Here is a 20,299-nt window from a genome sequence, read left to right as displayed (position 1 = left end):
CTGCAGTCTCTCTCCACTCCCTCCCTATGCTCAGCATGCTCATACCCTGGGGTCTCCTGCTTACCAGCTTCTGCTTCCTGTTCCTGGATCTGGGCCACAGCCACCACTCTGCTGGCTGTGTACCCTGAGGGCTGAGTTTCACATGCTTACTCTGGCAGAGGTTCCCCGCTGTTCCCCCAAGTTGTGTCTGGTGCTCCTTGGGGTGTAGGTCAGGAAACTCCCCCCTCTGCTGTGAGCCATGGCTCCCAGCACCCTGGGGCTGCCTGTGGGAGGTTGAAGTTCTTTCGCTCTGGTGGGCCACCCTTCTGGTGGGCCACCCCTCTGACCCTGTAGAGCTGAGTCTTTCAGCTGTTTTCCAGGTTACCTTGGGTTAGTGAACTGCTTCACTGGGTCCCTCTGTGGATTTTGTCTCTTGAAAATGTAGAGTCCTTAGCTTGCAAGTTTTAAGAGAGAGCACCTAAGAGATGATCCTCTCTTGTCGCCATCTTGGCTCTGCTCCCCCCCGCCCCAAGCATTTTTTTTTTAGGTTTTTCAAGGCAATATGGTTAAGTGGCTTCCCTAAGGCCACACAGCTAGGTCATTATTAAGTGTCTGAGACTGGATTTGAACTCAGGTTCTCCTGACTCCAGGGCTGGTGCTCTTTCTACTGAGCTACCTAGCTGCCTGAAACAATCCTTTAGATAATTCAAATCCAAACTCAAACCCAGGTTTTGCATTAGATTTTCTGGGCACTATTGAGTTCTTGATTAATGATCTGGTTAATTTTCTCATTTTTATTATCTTTAGCTTGCTTTATCAGAATAAGAAATTTAAAAAAGAATTTGTTTTCATAGAACAATGGTATTTTGGACTAGAAGGTATTTCAGTGATCATTTAATCTCAATTTTATATATGATGAAATTTTTTATTGTTATTTTTTATTCTTGAATATTTATGTTTATTCACAAATGTGTTTCAGAATCTTTGAGCTTCAAGAAGAAATACGTCACTTACAGGGCAAGTTAGTAATTGTTGAAAATCGATTGGAAAATTCTTGCAAACAGGTAGGATTTTATGTGGGTACTTAATATAGGACCTGAAATGGGCATGTTGTAGCTATTTGTAAATAAATTTTAGTTTTTCTTTATAATACTGTTATTGGAATTTTATATAGTTTTTTCCTATTCATAAAATTTTAGTATTATAAAGCAACATTAGAGATTTTTATTGGTAGCTCTTTTCTGAGTTAAAGAATAAACTAGTGGAAAATTATGTTATAGATTGAACTAAGAGATCGAGAAATAGAACGACTATCCGTGGCACTTGATGGTGGTCGTTCCCATGATGTTCTCTCTCTGGAGTCCAGAAATCAAAGTAATGAGAAGCTTATTACTCATTTGAATATTCAGGTAATGTATTTAACATATTTTAGTTGTTTTGTTAAGTTTAGGTAATTTGGTGTTCAATTAGTTTGGAAAAATTATGATAAATATTAAGAACATATTACCAAGATCCTTTCTTGGCCATCTTTGCCCCTTATTTGGGTATGGAAATTACTAGGGGATGTGAAGAAGGTAATGGTAGTAAATCTTAAGCATTATTTCTGAGAAAGACTCATATATACCATAGATCTACAAATCATACCTTGCCATATTAAGCATATTAGGTAGCAATAGGGGTAAATGACCTGCTAGTTTCATCAGTATCTAGTTATTTCCTCAGTCTTCTAAGATGATGAGAAGCTTATTCAGTCCCTCTTCTTATCAATCCATCTTCTCCTTGATTAAAATTTTAGTAATGATATTTTTTATAAAACTAGAATCAATCCAAATTTATGAGTTAGTTCTTCAGCATAACTTTTTCTTAAATTCTATTTCAATTTTAAAATATGCAGTTATGAAGAGTAATGTATTTTAGGAATTTGACATGGATAATAATAATTATCTATATTATTATATATTCTTTTTAGATTGATTTCCTTCAGAAAACAAATAAAGACCTGGAGAATCGTATACAAGAACTCTTGGACAGCAAGAAAACTGTTACTAGTGAGGTTCTTACTTTAAGTAACAAAAATGAAACACTTTCTCGTAGACTGAATGAAATAGATCATATAGCACATCAAATGGAAAGGCATAGAGAAGAAATTCTTGAGAGTACAGATAAACAACTTGTGGAAGCTAAGGTAATAAAAACCAATATAATGCATAAGTCTCATTTTTTGTTATTGTTAAGATGTTCTGCATAAAGGAATTTTATAGTTACATAAAGTCTTATAGTACTAAAATTTTATTTTAGAGAGTTTTAAAAGGAAGAAGAAAGGAGAAAAGGCCCAGAACAGAGCCACTGGATAAACTTTCAGTTTATAATTTGGGTGATGAAATAGCAATGGAGATTGAGGAATGTTAAGATAAGTATAGAATAAGAGCTATGAGACTGTTATCAAAGAAGAGGGAAGGATGGTCAGCTGTTGTAGGGAGAGAAAGAAAGATGAACAGAGAAAAAATCATTAGGTTTGGCAAATAAGACATCATTGGTAACTTTAAAGTAGATCATAAAGGCTTGAGAAGTCACTGAGAATTAGAGAAAGCAGAGACTAGGTGGGGAGACAGTTTATTTTTTTTAGGAGATTGAAAGGGAGCAGAAGGATAAACTGTAGGGGATTAATATGCTTGTTTATTGATTAACAATAATTTAAGGGATTGATAGGTTCTTGTAAATGTATTTTTAAGCATAGAGAAGACGGGCTTGTTTGTAGGCAGGAAGGTACTAGTAGATGGGAGCGATTGAAGATTAGAGAGAGAGAGAGAATAGATGATTGAAGAGCTGTTGTCTCTGAGAGGGGTTAGGATAAATGTGTAGAGAGTTTGACATTGACTTGAGAAAAGCTCCTTAACTAAATTCAATGAATGAAATAAAGGAGAAGACTGTGAGAGAATAATGACAAAGCGTTTTGAAATGAAGAGAAAAGAAGTAGAGTGAACCCAAACATGGGTCTATTTTCTCAGTAAAGGATGTTGTGGGATTCTTAACAGAGGGGAAGCTGTTGGAAGCTTGAGGAAGAAGAGGTTTACAGGAGCCTTTGTGGGGAGAGGGACAGAATACAATAGAGAGAAGTGAAATAGGGGGGCCCCACATACAGTGAGATAATATACATTAATTATAGATCACGTCAGCCTGGTTGAATAACTTCCTCCAGCTCTCCTATATAAGAGCTGAATCTGAGATCGGGTTTTGGCAGGTCATGTGAGAGAGGTGTTTGAGAACTGGAGCAGTTTTGGTTAGGTTAGTTATAAGGTCATGGTTGGGAAGTGGGGAAAAAGGAAGGCCAGAGAAAAGGACTGAAGAAGTTCTGAGGGTGAAGGAGTTGGAGGTTATAGTTAGAATTAATTGTTGAGGAAGAACTAAGGCATAGTGAAAGATGGAGGAAGCACAAGACTTTTTGGTCCTGGATAGGGTGTTGGTCAGACAACAGATATTCATGAAGCTGAATTTATGTGCTAAGAGACAAGATATGGTCCCTGGTTCAAGGAGCTCACCTTCTTTTTGTGGAGATAACTTGTCAAATCAAGTAAGGAAGCAAGCATGTATTGTTATCAGGCATTGTTCTAAGAACTGTCAAGGCACAGTCTAATGGGGAGACAACCTGCAGACAACTGTGTACATCAGACAATGCAGGTACTTTGATTAAAGTGAACTGGAAAAGACATCATTCAGAGCATGTGATTTTAATTGAGACTTGAAGAAACCAGGAGATAGAGATGAAAAAATGAGAAAGTTCAGAGTATGGGAAACATCAACAAAAGGACCAGAATACAAAAGAATCATATATAAGAGATAAATTGAGCACACATAGATGGTTGTAATCTCAGTAATCAGAAGGAAGGCCTTTACAATGTATGTATGTATATATGTGGGCATAGGGAGGAAGACAGGGAGTGATACTGGAAACTGCCTGCTGCTTAAAGATGGAATTTGAACTTAAACTCAAAGGAAACCAGGGAAACTAAGAGGTAAGGGAGAGCATTCCAGATATGTAAGACCACTTGTGGAAAGGCTCAAAAGGGAGAGAGATGATGACCCAGCAAGAATGCCAGTGTCACTGGCCTGTAGAAAATGTGGAGGAAAGTAAAGTAGAAGAAGATTGGAAAGGGAAGAAGGGACTTGATCATGAATTACTTTAAAAGCAAAACAGAGGGGCAGCTAGGTGATGCGGTGGATAAAGCACTGGCCCTGGAGTCAGGAGTACCTTAGTTCAAATTCAGCCTCAGACAATAATTATCTAGCCATGTGGCCTTGAGCAAGCCACTTAACCCCACTGCCATCTAAAAACTTTAAATAAAAAAGAATTTTCAAAGGGGTGGCTAGGTGGAGCAATAGATAGAGCACTGGCCCTGGAGTCAGGAGTACCTGAGTTCAAATCCTGCCTCAGACACTTAATGATTACCTAGCTGTGTGTGGCCTTGGGCAAGCCACTTAACCCCATTGCCTTGCAAAAAAAAAAAAAAAGCAAAATAGAATTTTATAATGATTTTGCAGTTCCTCAGGGAAGTACCAGATTATTGTTTAGGAAAATCAGATTGACAGCTGAATCAATTTGAACTGGAATGGACAGAAACTTGAAGCAAAGAGACTAAACAGAAGATTACTCAGTAATCTAGGTATGAGGTATTCATGCTATGCTAAAGTGGCTATGTGAATTGAGAGAAGAAAGTATGCAAGAGATGTTGTGAAGGTAGAAACAATAAGAATTGTCAACAGATTGGATGTGAAAGGTAAATGTGAGTGAGATGGAGCCGAAGATGATTTAGGTTGCCAATCTTAGTGACAGGGAGAAGGGTTATCCCTTGCAGCAGTAATAAGAAAGTTTAGAAGGGGAGGGAGCTTGGGGAAATAAAATGAATTTTATTTTATGTATGTTGAATTTGTCTTTGGGACAGCTAGTTCAAGATATCCAAGAAGCAGTTTAATGATATAAGATTGGAGCTCTGGAGAGAAATTAGGGCTAGATACATAGTTCAGTGAATCAACTGCATAGAAATAGTAATAGAATCCATGGGAGCTAATGAAATCAAGTGAGATAGAATAGGAGTTCTTAACCTAGAGTATGTGAATGAGATTTAAAAAATTTTTTTGATAACTATATTTTAATATAATTGGTTTCTTTTATAATCCCTATTTATTTTGTGCATGTAAAAATGTAATTCTGGGAAGGGATCTATAATCATTGTTACATTGCCAAAGAGGCCCAGGACTCCTCTATACTTGTTATAGAGAAAAGGAAGGATATCCACCATTGCTATATATTACATGAATAAAGATCCAGTAAAGGATATTGAGAAGTAGTAGTCAGATAGATAGAAGTGATTTAAAAATCTAGTGGATCTCAGCTGCTGTAGGATCTTAGAATTAAGGCTCAGAATTCATGGAAAATGAAATGTACAGACGCAGGAATATCACACCCAAAATAGGTAACTGCCTAAAAGGATTTTGAAGCAGTTTCTGGATAAAAGTTTAGGAGTATGGGGCTTGAGTAAGTTGCATCTTTCTTTACCTCCCAAGATGCCAAAGGATCATCAGCCAGCTTGCCAATAGGAGATTGTGGGAAGGTGTGATTTAATATGTTTTACAGCTCAAAAGGTTGGGTATAATGTGCCTATGGTTGAACCTCCTCTTCCAGATACTAATCACTTATCTTGGTACTGATTCATTTCTTAATATTGAAATATAGAAACTATCAGCAAGGCTTTTATGAATATAATTCCTAATGTGGTCTAGAGGTTCCACCAATTTTATGTCAATGACTAATCACTCTTTATGATTCTTCCTATTACTCAATCCTGGTATGTATCTGATGTAGTGTGGAGGAAAAATGATGGAGTTTGAAGAGTTTGAGAAACTGGAATTTTAAGGTATTGAAAGGTACATCAGTAAATTTTTTCAAATTCTCTAGTTTGGGGACTGAGAAAAAGAAAAATAGTAAGATACTGAAATCCTTGGAAAAGCAAGGAGAATGATCTAGAGCTCTTGATTGGGTGATAAATTTTATCACAATGAAATTCAAAGAGGAAGAGGTTATAAACTGATGGAGACAATGGGAAAATTACTTCTTAACCTATTAGTGTTTCTGCCACAGCCTATGTCTTATTTCTTCTAATTTAAGAGTTAAAAACTACTTTAACTATAACCTAGGGAAGAACTGAAAAAATAATCACATTTGAATGTCTATAAAATAAAGTCAAATAGTTATTTTTTAGAAGAGAGGTGGTCTGATCATATAGATTTTATAATTTCCCTTTTTTTAATCTTTTAGTCTTCTTAACTGAATAGTACCTTGCATATAGTATATGTTTAGTAATTGGTTTTTTTGTTGGTATGAAATAGACTTTTTGAGAAAAAAAGACTATAGAAATTTCAGTTTACTTCTAGATAAGTTGCTCTTGTGGAAGTTTCAAATTGCTGGAATTATGACTACTGAATAATTGGGGCATTTTACTCTATTTTAAATTGTGATTTTTCTTCCAACTATTTCAGTATCTGGACCCCAGGTAAGTATTAAGTGTCTGAGGCCAGATTTAAACTCAGGTCCTCCTAACTCCAGGGATGGTGCACTATCCATTGCACCACCTAGCTGCCTCAAAACTTGGCTTGGTTGAACCCTGTGATTACTCCTTAACCCTCGCATCACTGAAAGAACATAAGCTGTAGGTGATCTTTCTACAAAGGAAAACCCTTTCCCCCTTTCCCTTAACCTTCTCAATATAGTTCATTATTACTCAGATACTTTTTGGGCTGCATGATTGATGATAAAGGGTAGTCTATCCTGGAAAAAAAGAAATGCTGCCTGAAGAAAGTTCTTTTCTACCTGGTTCATCTGCATGAGGAGTGATTCCCCTTTCCTGAAGAAGCAGCCTTGACCCACCTGTCCAGGATGGAAGATGCTTTACTTACCCATCTGGCTATGTGTTGTGGCCTTGAGACCCCCCAAAAAAACCCAATTGGCACTCCAGACCTCTATGACCCAATTATAATTATAGAGAGAGGCCAAGAGAAATTTCTAATTGCATATATTATCTCCAGACTGTTTTCTGAGTAGGAAAAAAATGAACTTTTCTAAGATGAACAATAACTAGAATCTTAAAACCTGGCATCCTTTTGGGAAACCAGCTGATATTCCTGGCTTAAGATACCTACTAGTTTTTAGTCTTAGTTTCTCTAAAGATAGTAGGCATTTCAAAAAGATGAAAATGTAATTCTATCTTAGTATATAATCCTGTTTTCCAAATTGTGATATATGAAAAGTCATAGAAGATAAGAAAGAAATAAGGTAGAAGAAAAATCAAGAAATGGCACTTCTAAAAATTATAGAAAGTGAACTGTAACTGGAAAATTGCATTATTTTTTAAAATCTAGTATTGTGCTCCATTTCATGTTTTGGGGATATAACCTTTGAGGAAATCCTAGGAGATCAAAAGACTAAAAATCTGGATAGGTGAAGGATGACATCTCTTAAAGGATCATTCGACCTGAGCTGACTTCCAAAATTACATCTTTTTATTGAGAGTAAAACTCGAGTCATCTGGGGATAGCCTCATGTGAGAGGCTGCATGACTCTGGCTTTTTTCATTATGGTTTATTTAATACCTCAAAATTTAATACCTTAAAATTTTTGATACTCATGGCCTATTTTTTTTATTCTCAGCTAGAAATTAAAAGACTCCACTGTGAAATGCATACCCTTGATGAAACAGTAGCAAAACTTAAAATGGTAAGTCCATATTTTTAAACGATTTTTTTCAGTGTGGTAAGTTTTTCATATTTTGTGTTTTTTTTAATGTTTAAAATTATATAGGATGAACTAGAAAAAAGAAACCAAATAGCAAACCTGAAGTCTTTATCATTAATTTTTATTTTTTTATTTTTATTTTTTTTTAGGTTTTTTTTTTTTTTTTGCAAGGCAAATGGGGTTAAGTGGCTTGCCCAAGGCCACACAGCTAGGTAATTAGTAAGTGTTTGAGACTGGATTTGAACCCAGGTACTCCTGACTCCAGGGATGGTGCTTTATCCACTGCTCCACCTAGCCGCCCCTTCTCATTTGACTTCTTGATGGTGTTCAACTGCTAGTTAATTCCACCCCTTGACCCTATTTTGTGGAAGGGGATCTATTTATAGCAAGGAAAGGATTATAGGAAGAGAGCTAGAAGGGAACCAAAGAGACCTTCCCATGGTAGCCACTTTACAGATGAGAAAACTGAATCCCAGGAAAGTTAAGTGGCTTATTTAAGATTAAATTAAGTTGGTGGGCGGAGCCAAGATGGCAACAAGAACAGATCCTGTCTTAGACTCTCTCTCATAAAACTCATAAGCTAAGGACTGTTAACTAAATTTTCGAGAGACAGAACCCACAGAGGGACCCAGTGAGGCAGTTCTCCTACTCAAGGTAACCTGGAAAAGAGCAGAAAGGCTCTGCTCCCTGGGGTCGGAGGGGCTGCCTGCCAGAGGGGTGGCCTGCCAGAGCAAAAAACTTCAGCCTCCCAGAGGCAGCCCCAGAGTGCTAGGAGCTGCGGCTGGGGAGCACCAGGCACAAATTGGGGGAACAGCGGGGGGACCTCTGCCAGAGCGAGCCTCTTGGCCCCAGAGCCAGGGATCTGTCTGCTGCACCACTCAGCAACCCTACAGAAGAGTCAGAGTGAAAGGAGAGAGAAACTATAGTACATGGTAGTGGAGAAATATGAAAGGAGGGAGTTGTGATCAGCAATGGCAATGGTGGAAAAATATGGAAGTAACTTTTGCCATGGACTTATCATAAAGAATGTGATCCTCCCGTGACAGAATTGTTGGTGTTGGAACAAAGACTCAAGCACATTTTTTATTATTATTATTTTTTGGGGGGGGGTGCAGGGCAAATGGGGCTGGGGAGGCCTGCCTGGGGCCGCATAGCAGGGTGAATGTTGGGTGTCTGAGGCTGTATTTGGACCCAGGTGCCCCTGGCTCAAGGGCCAATGCTCTGCCTGCTACCCAGCCGCCCCTATTAATATTACTATTTTATTTTTATTTTGGGTCTTTTTTTTCTTTTTCTTTTTTTGGTTTTTTGCAGGGCACTGGGGTTCGTGTGGCTTGCATGTCACATGACTGGGTGATTCTTCGGTATACGGGGCCAGATATGGGCTCAGGTGCTCATGGCTGGTGCTCCGTCCATTGCGCCACCTGGCCATACCTACAATTATTGCTATTATTTTTTTTAATTCTATTTTTTTTCCCTCTCCCCTTTATCACTCAAGCAAGTCTATATTTATGGGGGGGAGGGGGTATTTCATTTACTCTTAAACAAGAATATTTTATTAAGGTAAAAAAAAACATTTGGCTAGGTGGCACAGTGAATAAAGCACTGGCCCTGGAGTCAGGAGTACCTGGGTTCAAATGCGGTCTCAGACACTTAATAATGACCTAGCTGTGTGGCCTTGGGCAAGCCACTTAACCCCATTTGCCCTGCAAAAACCTTAAAAAAAAGAAATATAATTCTCGTATTCATTCAGTCATTTCTAGTCATCCTTAAAGTTGGAAAAACTTTTTTCATTGTAGAATGTGCCATATTTGCCATAAGTCTAGTCTTATCAATGTGCAATTCCTACTGGCTTTACAAAATGACCCATTTTGGTTTTTTTAAAGTTGTTTTCCAAAACATAAGAGATACAAGTACATAGGAACTCCTTCATGATTTTCCTCAAAAATTGTAAGATGCTTATTTCATAGGCAATTGAATTGGAAGAATTTCCTAGGCTGAAAGATTAAAGGCTTTTACAACAACTATTTAGTTCCTTATTACATAGTTATTTAAACTAGAATCCATTTATCTAACCTTGCTTTATTCTTCTGGTTGTATAAGATAGATTAGTACTTTGGTATATGTAAACTCTTTCCTATTCTAGAATTACTTCATAGCATCCATGTTCCAGATTCTTGATGTTGTTAAATGATTCTAATGGCTTGAAAAATATAAAATAGATAGATAATTGATTATTTTTTGGTCTTTATATGTCAATTCCATTGTAAATGTCATGCCATTCTGTTTTACATTGTGACATAATACCACATTGAATTTCTAAGATTATATGGTTGAATGTTTTGCAGAATTTGTCCCAAAGAACTTTGATTTTTGATTTTCTAAGAGTGAACAGTGAGTACAGCTAAGTAATGGCAGGAAAGCAGAAGAAGATTATCAGATTACGGAAAAACAAAACTTTTTTTTAAAACAAAAATACATAGTTGAGCAAAACAAATTTGTTTATTGACCATATCCAGGAGAAAGAGAGAGAGAGAGAGAAAGAGAGAGAGAGAGAGAGAGAGAGAAAGAAAGAGAGAGAGAGAGCGTGTGTGTATCTGTCTGTATGTCTATCTGTGTCTGAACCCTGACTTTCACATCTGTCAGGAGTGGAGTATCATCTTTCATCATGGGTACTGAGAAATCATAATGGGTTGTTGCATTGATCAGAATTCTTAAATCTTTCGAAATTCTTTTTTTCTTTCTGGCAGGCTAGGTGGGGCAGTGGATAGAGCACCACCCCTGGAGTCTGGAGTACCTGGGTTCAAATCAGGTCTCAGACACTTAATTACCTAGCCATTGGGCAAGACACTTAACCCCATTGCCTTGCAAAACATCTAAAAAAAAAAAAAGAAAATTCTTTTTCTTCAAAGTGTTTTTATTTTATACAAAATTCTGGTTTTACCCATTTTACATTAAATCATACAAATATCCCCAGTCTTCCTGGAAAAACTGTTCCTTTCATCATTTCTTATAACACAATAGTAATGTTCCATCACATTCATGTATCCAAGTTTGTTTACTAATTCATGGCACCTCCTTAGTTTCTTTCCAGAGCAAAACAGAGCTGCTCTCAGTATTTCTGTATGTAGCTCTCATTCCTCTCCCTCTGATCTTAGTAGATGCTAGGGATCAGGTATACAAAAAAAAAAGGAGAAAAACAGTATTTGCTTTCAAGGAGTTTACAGTATAAAAATGCAAACAATATGCAAACAAATATATACAGAGTCAGCTAAACAGTATAAATAGAAAATAACAGAAGATATGAGCATTAAGAGCGCTTAAAGGAAGCCAAGGTGGTCCATAGAGCAGAGGAAGGAAAGTGTTCCAGGCTTGGGGAATAGCTTGAGAGAAGGTTCAGAGCTGAGAGATGGAGCATCTTGTTTGTGGAATAGCCAAGAGACCATGTCTCTGAATCTAAGAGTATGATTAGGGAGAAGAGTGTAGGAAGAGTAGAAAGGCAGGAGGTGGGTAATTGAGTGCCAAATTAGAGAATTTTTGTATTTGTTTCTGTAGTCATTATGAAACCACTGGAGTTTTTTGGGTAGAGGGTATGTGTGTGACATGATTGGACCTGCTTTTTAGTTAGTAATTTTTGAGACTTAGTTTCAAATAACAATTGTTATGGGGCGGCTAGGTGGTGCAGTGGATAGAGCACTGGCCCTGGAGTCAAATTGTTAGCTTGAATTTCTCTTTTAGACTAAATCATTTTTGAGGTTCCTTCTAGCTTTAATTTTCTTTAAGTCAATAAAATTATATTATGTAGATATATAGTATTTTGATGTGAATTTTGGCCAAACCAAATTACTCTGATGTCCTGATGTCCACTTGAGTTGTGAGGTAGTAGTTATCATTGCCCTTTGAAATTTTGATTAGTTGACTTAGCATTATTCTGTGCTCCATATCCTTAAGATTTATAAATGACCTTGCTTACATAAATGGGCAGGTTTATACTCTTTGCTCTCTAGCTAGAATAATATCCCTCCAGGGGATAGCATTCAAAGTGGGAATCTTTCATTCTTTGCCTATGTAAGTAAATAAACAGTTCTTTTTCACCTTGAAAACTGAACAGTTTGAGTTAGTTGCTGCTCTATAATATATTTGTGAAAGATATTTTAAGCAGTGTTGAATTGGTTTAAAAAACCCCAAAAAACTCAGGGGCAGCTATGTGGCACAGTGGATAGAGCATCAGCACTGGAGTCAGGAAGATCTGAGTTCAAACATGGCCTCAGACAGTTAAGAATTACCTAACGGTGTGACCATGGACAAGTCACTTAAACCCCATTGGCTTGCAAAAAAAGCAAAAAAGAAAAAAATTCCCAAGTATAGCTTTTGGTTAAAATTTAGTGTTGACTTTAACTACAAATTCACTATTCTGTGCTATTATATTAATTTAGGTTTTATTTTTAATTTAGAAAAAATGATCATCTACTAATTATTTTTAAATATAAAGGTTAGTATTACATGATTATGATTGTGATGGTATCTGATGGGTTTATTTTTAAAGGTGTTTTTAAGATGCTTCTAGGAATTCTAATTTAATATTTGACACTTTCAGGAATTAAGCCTCTGCCATAAAGAAAGAGAACGACTGACTGATGAAGTAGTTTTAAAAAAAGACCTTGAAACAATTGTCACTCAGATTGAACATGAAAAAAATAGACTTGCCCGAAAAGTTGAAAAATTCTCAAGTACTGGTAAGATTTGCAATTTTAATTAACTTTATAATTGACTATGATTTTCTCCAAATAAATTTTTTTAGAAGATGGAAAATGTTAAATATCACAATTTGATTTTTTTTCTTTGAATGGTATTTTGATTGCTTATAATAGGGACCACACAGCATGAACATTTTATACTTAGGGACTTTTTTTTTTTGGTTTTTGCAAGGCAAATGGGGTTAAGTGGCTTGCCCAAGGCCACACAGCTAGGTGATTATTAAGTGTCTGAGATCAGATTTGAACTCCAGTACTCCTGATTCCCAGGCCAGTGCTCTATCCATTGCGCCACCTAGCCGCCCCGAACAACATTTTAAAAATAAATGTTCCCTGCTTTTATTTTTTACATTTTTTGGTGAACTTAACAATCATCAGTATAAATATTTCAATAGACAAAAGATAAGGGGTTTATAATAAGCTAAACTCTCTTTATGTATCTTTTTAAAGGAATATATCAAATAAGATTAGCAAAATAGTAGTAACAAAATTGGTCCATGTGTCCTTTTCTGTGTTTGTTTTCTGTGCATTTAGAAAAATTGTTTATTGATATTCTTCTTTCTAAATCTGTAACTACACACTCTTCAAGTAGAGGTCCTCTTGCAAGAAATATGCAAGGCCAAGAAAAAAAAAAAGACAATGCATTTCTGATTCTGTACCTTCAGTTCATTACCTCTCTCTCAATAAGTGGGAGTTTTATTTATTGATAGTCTTTTTTATTTTATTAGTATTTTATTTGTTTTCCAGTTATATGCAGTAGTAGTTTCTACCTATCATTTTTTTAAGGTTTTGAATTTTTCAATGTTTTCCCCCCACCCTCCCTTCCCTTCCCCCATGCCCCCACAGAAGGCAGTTTGATAATCTTTACATTGTTTATAGGCTATACATTGATTGAAATTGAATGTGTTGAAAGAGAAATCATACCCTTGAGGAGAAAATAAAATATTAGAGATAACAAAATTATGTAGTACATAAGAGAGTTTATTTTTTTAAATTGAAGGTAATAGACTTTGGTCTTTGTTTAAACTCCACAGTTCTCTTTTTTTGGATACAGATGTTATTCTCCATCACAGGTACTATGAATTTTCCCTGATTATTGCATTGATGGAATGAGCAAATCCATTAAGGGATGATCACCTCTTTACATTGTTCTTCTGATTCTCCTCAACTTGCTCAAAATCAATTCATGCAAGTCTTTACAGGCTCCTCTGAAATCCCATCCCTCTTGGTTTCTTCCTTTTTTTTAAAATTAACTTTTATTAAAGATATTATTTGAGTTTTACAATTTTTCCCCCAATCTTACTTCCCTCCCCCCACTCCCCCACGGAAAGTAATATGTCAGTCTTTACTTTGTTTCTATGTTATACCTTGATCCAAATTGGGTGTGATGAGAGAGAAATCATATACTTAGAGATCAGACAATAAGATATCTGTGTTTTTCTAAATTGCATGGGATAGTTTGTTCAAGCTCCACAGCTCCTTATCTGGATACAGATGGCACTCTCCTTTGCAGACAGCCCAAAATTGCTCCCGATTGTTGCACTGATGGAATGAGCAAGTCCTTCAAGGTTGAATATCACTCCCATGTTGCTGTTAGGGTATACAGTAGTTTTTCTGGTTCTGCCCATCTCACTTAGCATCAGTTCATACATATCCCTCCAGGCTTCCCTGAAATACCATCCCTCCTTTTTTTTAATAGAACAATAGTGTTCCATGACATACATATACCACAGTTTGCTAAGCCATTCCCCAGTTGAAGGACATTTACTGGATTTCCAATGCTTTGCCACCACAAACAGGGCTGCTATAAATATTTTTGTACAAGTAATATTTTTACCCTTTTTCTTCATCTCTTCAGGATATAGACCCAGTAGTGGTATTGCTGGATCAAAGGGTATGCACATTTTTGTTGCCCTTTGGATGTAGTTCCAAATAGCTCTCCAGAAGGGTTCGATGAGTTCACAGCACCACCAACAGTGTAATAGTGTCCCAGATTTCCCACAACCCTTCCAACAATGATCATTATCCTTTCTGGTCATATTGGCCAATCTTAGAGGCGTGAGGTGGTACCTCATAGAAGCTTTAATTTGCATTTCTCTAATAATTAATGATTTAGAGCATTTTTTCATATGGCTATGAATTGCTTTGATCTCATCTATGTAAATTGCTTTTGCATATCCTTTGACCATTTGTCAATTGGGGAATGGCTTTTTGTTTTAAAAATATGATTCAGTTCTCTGTATATTTTAGAAATGAGTCCTTTGTCAGAATCATTAAAGATTGTTTCCCAATTCATTACATTTCTTTTGATCTTGGTTACAGTGGTTTAATCTGTGCAGAAGCTTTTTAATTTAATGTAATCGAAATCATCTAATTGGTTTTTCGTGATGTTCTACAACTCTTCTTTAGTCATAAACTGCTCCCCTTTCCAAAGATCTGACTGGTAAGCTAGTCCTTGATCTTCTAATTTGCTTGTAGTATTGTTTTTTATGTCTAAGTCCTGTAACCATTTGGATCTTATCTTGGTAAATGGTGTTAGGTGTTGGTCTAATTTAAGTTTCTTCCATACTAACTTCCAATTATCCCAGCAGTTTTTATCAAAGAGGGAGTTTTTATCCCAATGGCCGGATTCTTTGGGTTTATCAAACAGCAGATTACTATAATCATCTCCTGCTTTTACACCTAGTCTATCCCACTGGTCCACCACTCTATTTTTTAGCCAATACCAAACAGTTTTGATGACTGATGCTTTATAATATAATTTTAGATCAGGTAGGGCTCAGTCATCTTCTTTTGCACTTTTTTCATTAAGCTCCTGGCAATTCTTGACTTTTTATTTCTCCATATGAATTTACTTACAACTTTTTCTATGGGGGGGCCTAGACTATGATCAGGATCTGAATGTGGTCAGAGCCCCAGAGTCCTGTTCCAGAGGCAGAGGACAAGAGCTCTGCAGTCTCTCTTCACTCCCCTCCCTCAGCTCAATGGGCTCATGCCCTGGGGGCTCCTGCTTTCTGGCTCAGCCTGCTTCTGTTTCCTGGATCAGGGCTGGGGAAAGACCATGCTGCTGGCTGTGTGCCCTGAAGGCTGGGCTTTGGCAGAGGTCCCCTATCATTCCCCCACTTTGTGCTTGGTGCTCCCCTGGGTACAGCTCAGGAGACTCCCCCGCTGCTGTGAGCCACAGCTCCCAGCGCCCTGGGGCTGCCTCTGGGAGGCTGAAGTTCTTTGGCTCTGGCAGGCCACTCCTCTGGCAGGACGCCTCTCTGATCCCGGGGAGCAGAGCCTTTCTGCTCTTTTCCAGGTTACCTTGAGTAGGAGAACTGCCTCACTGGGTCCCTCTGTGGGTTCTGTCTCTCGAAAGTTTAGATGGATTCTTTAGCTGATGAATTTTATCAGAGAGCTCATAAGACTCAATCCCTTCTTGTTTCCATCTTGGCTCCGCCCCCCAATTCTCAAGATTTATGAGAATCTTTTTCCCTATGCTGGGATATAACCAGTTTCAACTTACTGGATCGCATTTTTTTCCATTTACCGCCCCCTTGTTTTTAGTTTTAGTTTTTTTTTTTACCTTTTCATGTGTCTCTTGAACCTCCTGTTTGATATCCAAATTTTCTGTTTAGCTCTGGTCTTTTCATCAGAAATTTTTGGAATTCTTCCATTTTGTTAAATGACCATCTTTTTCCCTGGAAGAGAAGGCTCAGCTTTGCGGGGAAAGTAGATTCTTGGCTGCATTCCAAGCTCCCTTACTGTTTGAAATATCTCGTTCCGGGACCTTTGATCCCTTAATATTGATGCAGCCAGGTTCTGCATGATCCTTACTGTGGCTCCTTGATATTTAAATTATTTCTTTCTGGCTGCTTGCAGGATTTTCTCTTTTATTTGATAGTTCTGGAATTTGGCCACAACATTCCTTGGTGTTTTCATTTTAGGATCTTTTTCTGTTGGGGATCGATGTACTCTTTCAATAACTACTTTGCCCTCTGATTCCATGATATCAGGGCAGTTTTCCATTATTAAATCCTGTAATATTAAGTCCAGGCTTTTTTTCTCTTCATTGTTTTCAGGAAGTCCTATAATTTTCAGGTTGCCCCTCCTCAAACTATTCTCGAGGTCAGTGGTTTTTTTGATGATGTATTTTACATTTTCTTCTATTTTTTCTATTTTTTGATTTTGTTTAACTGACTCTTGCTGTCTCACGGAGTCATTAGATTCTGTAGACTCCATTCTTTTTTTGGGGGGAGCAGTTTTCTTCATTAACCTTTTGCAACTCCTTTTCCAATTGGTCAATTCTACTTTTGAAAGAGCTTTCCACTTGACCAGTTGAAGTTTTGATAGAATTATTTTATTTTTGCATTTGCCCAATTGAGGATCTGAGAGAATTATTCTCATTTTGTATTTGTCCAATTGATGATGTGAGAGATTTATTCTCATTTTGTAATTGTTCAATTGCCGGTCTGAGAGATTTATTCTCCTTTTGTATTTGTCCAATTGTACTTTCTAAGGTTTTGTTTTCTTGTTGCAAGGTATTAATTGTCTCCCCCAAATGTTCCAGTTGATTTTTAAACTCCTTCCTTATTTCTTCAGGGAAGTCTTTCTGTGCTGAAGACCAGATTGTATTCTCAGATGTTCCAGGTCTTTCTGAGTTAGGGTCTTTCCCTTCCAAGAATTTTTCTATGGATCCACCTTTCCACTGACTCTTCTTTATTTTGCTAAGACCTTGAGTTGGGGAGGGGCTGGTTCACAGGGGCTTCGGATCGCTAAAAGCTTTACTCATTGAGTGATTTCTCTGGCTGGCCAGTAGGAGGTGTTGGTTGCTTTCTCTGGAGTGTCTGTGACCTTGATTGAGGCCTTCTCCCTTTGCTTGAAGGGAGGTGTTGGAGCTGTTGAATTCTTTTGCCTTCAATCAATGGTGGGCTTTACCTTTTTTGGTTTCTAATAGAACAATAGTGTTCCATAACATATACCACAGTTTGTTCAGCCATTCCCCAGTTGATGGACATTCACTCTATTTCCAGTTCTTTGCTATCACAATCAGCTGCTGTGAATATTTATATACAAGTGATGTGGTGTTTTTTTTTTTGTTTGTTTTGGTTTTTTTAGGTTTTTGCAAGACAAATGGGGTTACTTCGCTTGCCCAAGGCCACACAGCTAGGTAATTATTAAGTGTCTGAGGCTGGATTTGAACTCAGGTACTCCTGACTCCAGGGCCAGTGCTCTATCCACTGTGCCACCTAGCCACCCGTCACAAGTGATGTTTTTCCCTTTTGCATGATCTCTTCAGGGTGTAGACCTAGTAGTGGTATGCTAGATCAAAGGCTATACACATTTTTATTGCCTTTTGAGAATAATTTCCGATTACTCTCCAGAAAGGTTTGATGTGTTCACAGCTCGTATTAGTGTCCCAGATTTCCCACATCCCTTCCAACACTGAACATTAACCGCTCTGGTAATTTTGACTAATCTGATAGGTGTAAGATGGTAGCTTGGGACTGCTTTAATTTGCATTTCTCTCTAATGATTTAGAGCAATTTTTCATATGACTATGGATAGCTTTGATTTCCTCATCTGTAAATTGCCTTTGCATATCCTTTGACCATTTGTCAATTGGGGAATAGCTTATTTTTTTTTTTATAAATTTGACTTACTTTTCTATATATTTTAGAACTGAGTCCTTTGTCAGAAATGTTAGTTGTAAAAATTGTTTCCCAATTTTACTACATTTCTTTTGATCCTGGTTACAGTGGTTTTATTTGTGAAAAAGCTTTTTAATTTAATGTAATCAGTTATCTAATTTATTTTTAATGATGTTCTCCATCTCTTCCTTGGTCATAAACTGCTTCCCTTTCCATAGATCTGACAAGTAAACTTTTTCTTGATCCCCTAGTTTGTTTATAATATTGTTTTTTTATGTCTAAATCTTCTACCTATTTTGATCCTATCTTGCTATAGGGTGTGAGATACTAGTCTAATCCAAATGCCATACTCTTCCAATTTTCCAACAGTTTTTATCGAAGAGAGAGTTCTTATCCCAGAAGCTGGACTCTTTGGGTTTATCAAAGAGCAGATTACTATAATCATTTCCTGCTGTCTCTTTTGCATCTAATCTATTCCGCTGTTCCACCATTCTATTTCTTAGCCATTACCAGACTGTTTTGATGACTGATACTTTTTAATATAATTTTAGATCTGGTAAGGCTAAGCCATCTTCTTTTTGCACTTTTTTTCATTAAGTCCCTGGATATTCTTGAATTTTTGTTTCTCCATATGAATTTAGTTACAATTTTTTCTAGCTCATTAAAGAAATTTTTTGGAAGTTTGATTGGTAAGGCACTAAATAAGTAATTTAATTTAGGTATAATTATAATTTTTATTGTGCTAGTTTGGTCTACCCATGAGCAGTTGATATTTGCCCAGTTATTTAAATCTGATTTTTTTGCGTGTGTAAGTGTTTTATAGTTGTTTTCATGTAGTTTCTGAAACTGCTTTGGCAGGTCGACTCCTACGTATTTTATATTGTCTGAAGTTATTTTAAATGGAATTTCTCTTTCTAGCTCTTGTTGCTGTATCTTACTATTAATATATAGAAATGCTGAGGATTTATGAGGGTTTATTTTTATATACTGTGATTTTGTTAAAATTGATGATTGTTTCTAGTATTTTTTTTAGATTATTTTTTAGTATTCTCTAGATATACCAGCATGTCATCTACAAAGAGTGATAGTTGGAACCAGTTGTTCATTAAATGCTTGATGAATTCACATGTGAATCCTTCTGGCCCTGGAGATTTTTTTCTTAGGTAGTTGAATGATGGCTTGTTGAATTTCTTTTTCTGAGATAGGGTTATTTAGGTATTTAATTTCCTCTTTATTTAACCTTGGCAACTTATATTTTCATAAATATTCATCCATTTAACTTAGATTATCAAATTTATTGTAATAGAGTTGGGCAAAGTAATTCTGAATTTTAATTTCCTCCTCATTGGCAGTTAGTTCACCTTTTTCATTTTGATACTAGTTATTTGGTTTTCTCCTTTGCTTTTTTTAAATCAAATTAACCAAAGGTTTATCAATTTTATTAGTTTTTACATAAAACGAACTTTTGGTTTTATTTATTAGTTCAGTAGTTTTCTTGCTTTCAATTTTATTAATTGAAATTTTTAGAATTTGTAATTTGGTATTTGGGGGGGTTTTGATTTGTTCTTTTCTCTGTTTTTTTTAGTTGCATGCTTAGTTCATTGGTTTCCTCTTTCTCTATTTTATTCATGTAAGCAATTAAAGATCCCTTAATAACTGCCTTGGCTGTATCCCATAAGTTTTGGTATGTTGTCTTGTTATTGTCATTGTCTAGGATGAAATCCTTAATTCTTTCTATAATTTGTTGTTTGATTCACTCATTCTTTAAAATGAGGTTATTTAGTTTCCAATTAGTTTTAGGTCTATCACTCCATGGCCCATTATTGCACTTGATTTTTATTGCATTATGATCTGAGGATGAAGTATTCACTATTTTTGCATTTCTGCATTTGATTATAAGGTTTTTATGCCCTAGTACATGGTCAGTTTTTGTTTAAGTGCCATGTACTACAGGGAAAAAAGTATATTCCTTTCTATACCATTCAGTCTTCTCCAAAGTTCTATCATTTCTAGGTTTTCTAACATTCTATTTACCTCCTTAATTTCCTTCTTGTTCATTTTATGGCTAGATTTATCTAAGTCTGGGAGAGGGAGATTGAGATCTTCCACCAGTAGAATTTTGCTGTTTATGTCTTCCTGTAACTCATGCA

The 20,299-nt window shown here is 36.6% G+C and overlaps 1 protein-coding gene across 7 annotated transcripts in view; it reads left to right on the top strand.

Annotated features, from left to right (window-relative positions):
• CEP135 (centrosomal protein 135) overlaps positions 1–20,299 on the top strand; it is a 145,227-nt gene that overhangs the window by 24,860 nt on the left and 100,068 nt on the right. For all 7 annotated transcript variants that reach the window (XM_074229389.1, XM_074229388.1, XM_074229387.1 and 4 more), the window contains 5 exons: positions 959–1,043; positions 1,260–1,388; positions 1,949–2,164; positions 7,682–7,747; positions 12,360–12,498. In XM_074229389.1, the coding sequence (XP_074085490.1) occupies positions 959–1,043; positions 1,260–1,388; positions 1,949–2,164; positions 7,682–7,747; positions 12,360–12,498 (635 nt within the window). The remainder of the gene's footprint in view (positions 1–958; positions 1,044–1,259; positions 1,389–1,948; positions 2,165–7,681; positions 7,748–12,359; positions 12,499–20,299) is intronic.

Source organism: Macrotis lagotis, chromosome 3 (assembly GCF_037893015.1).
Source record: "Macrotis lagotis isolate mMagLag1 chromosome 3, bilby.v1.9.chrom.fasta, whole genome shotgun sequence".
Taxonomy (NCBI): Eukaryota; Metazoa; Chordata; class Mammalia; order Peramelemorphia; family Peramelidae; genus Macrotis; species Macrotis lagotis.
The sequence above is the reverse complement of the archived record's forward strand: the minus strand, read 5'-3'. Positions and strand labels throughout refer to the sequence as shown.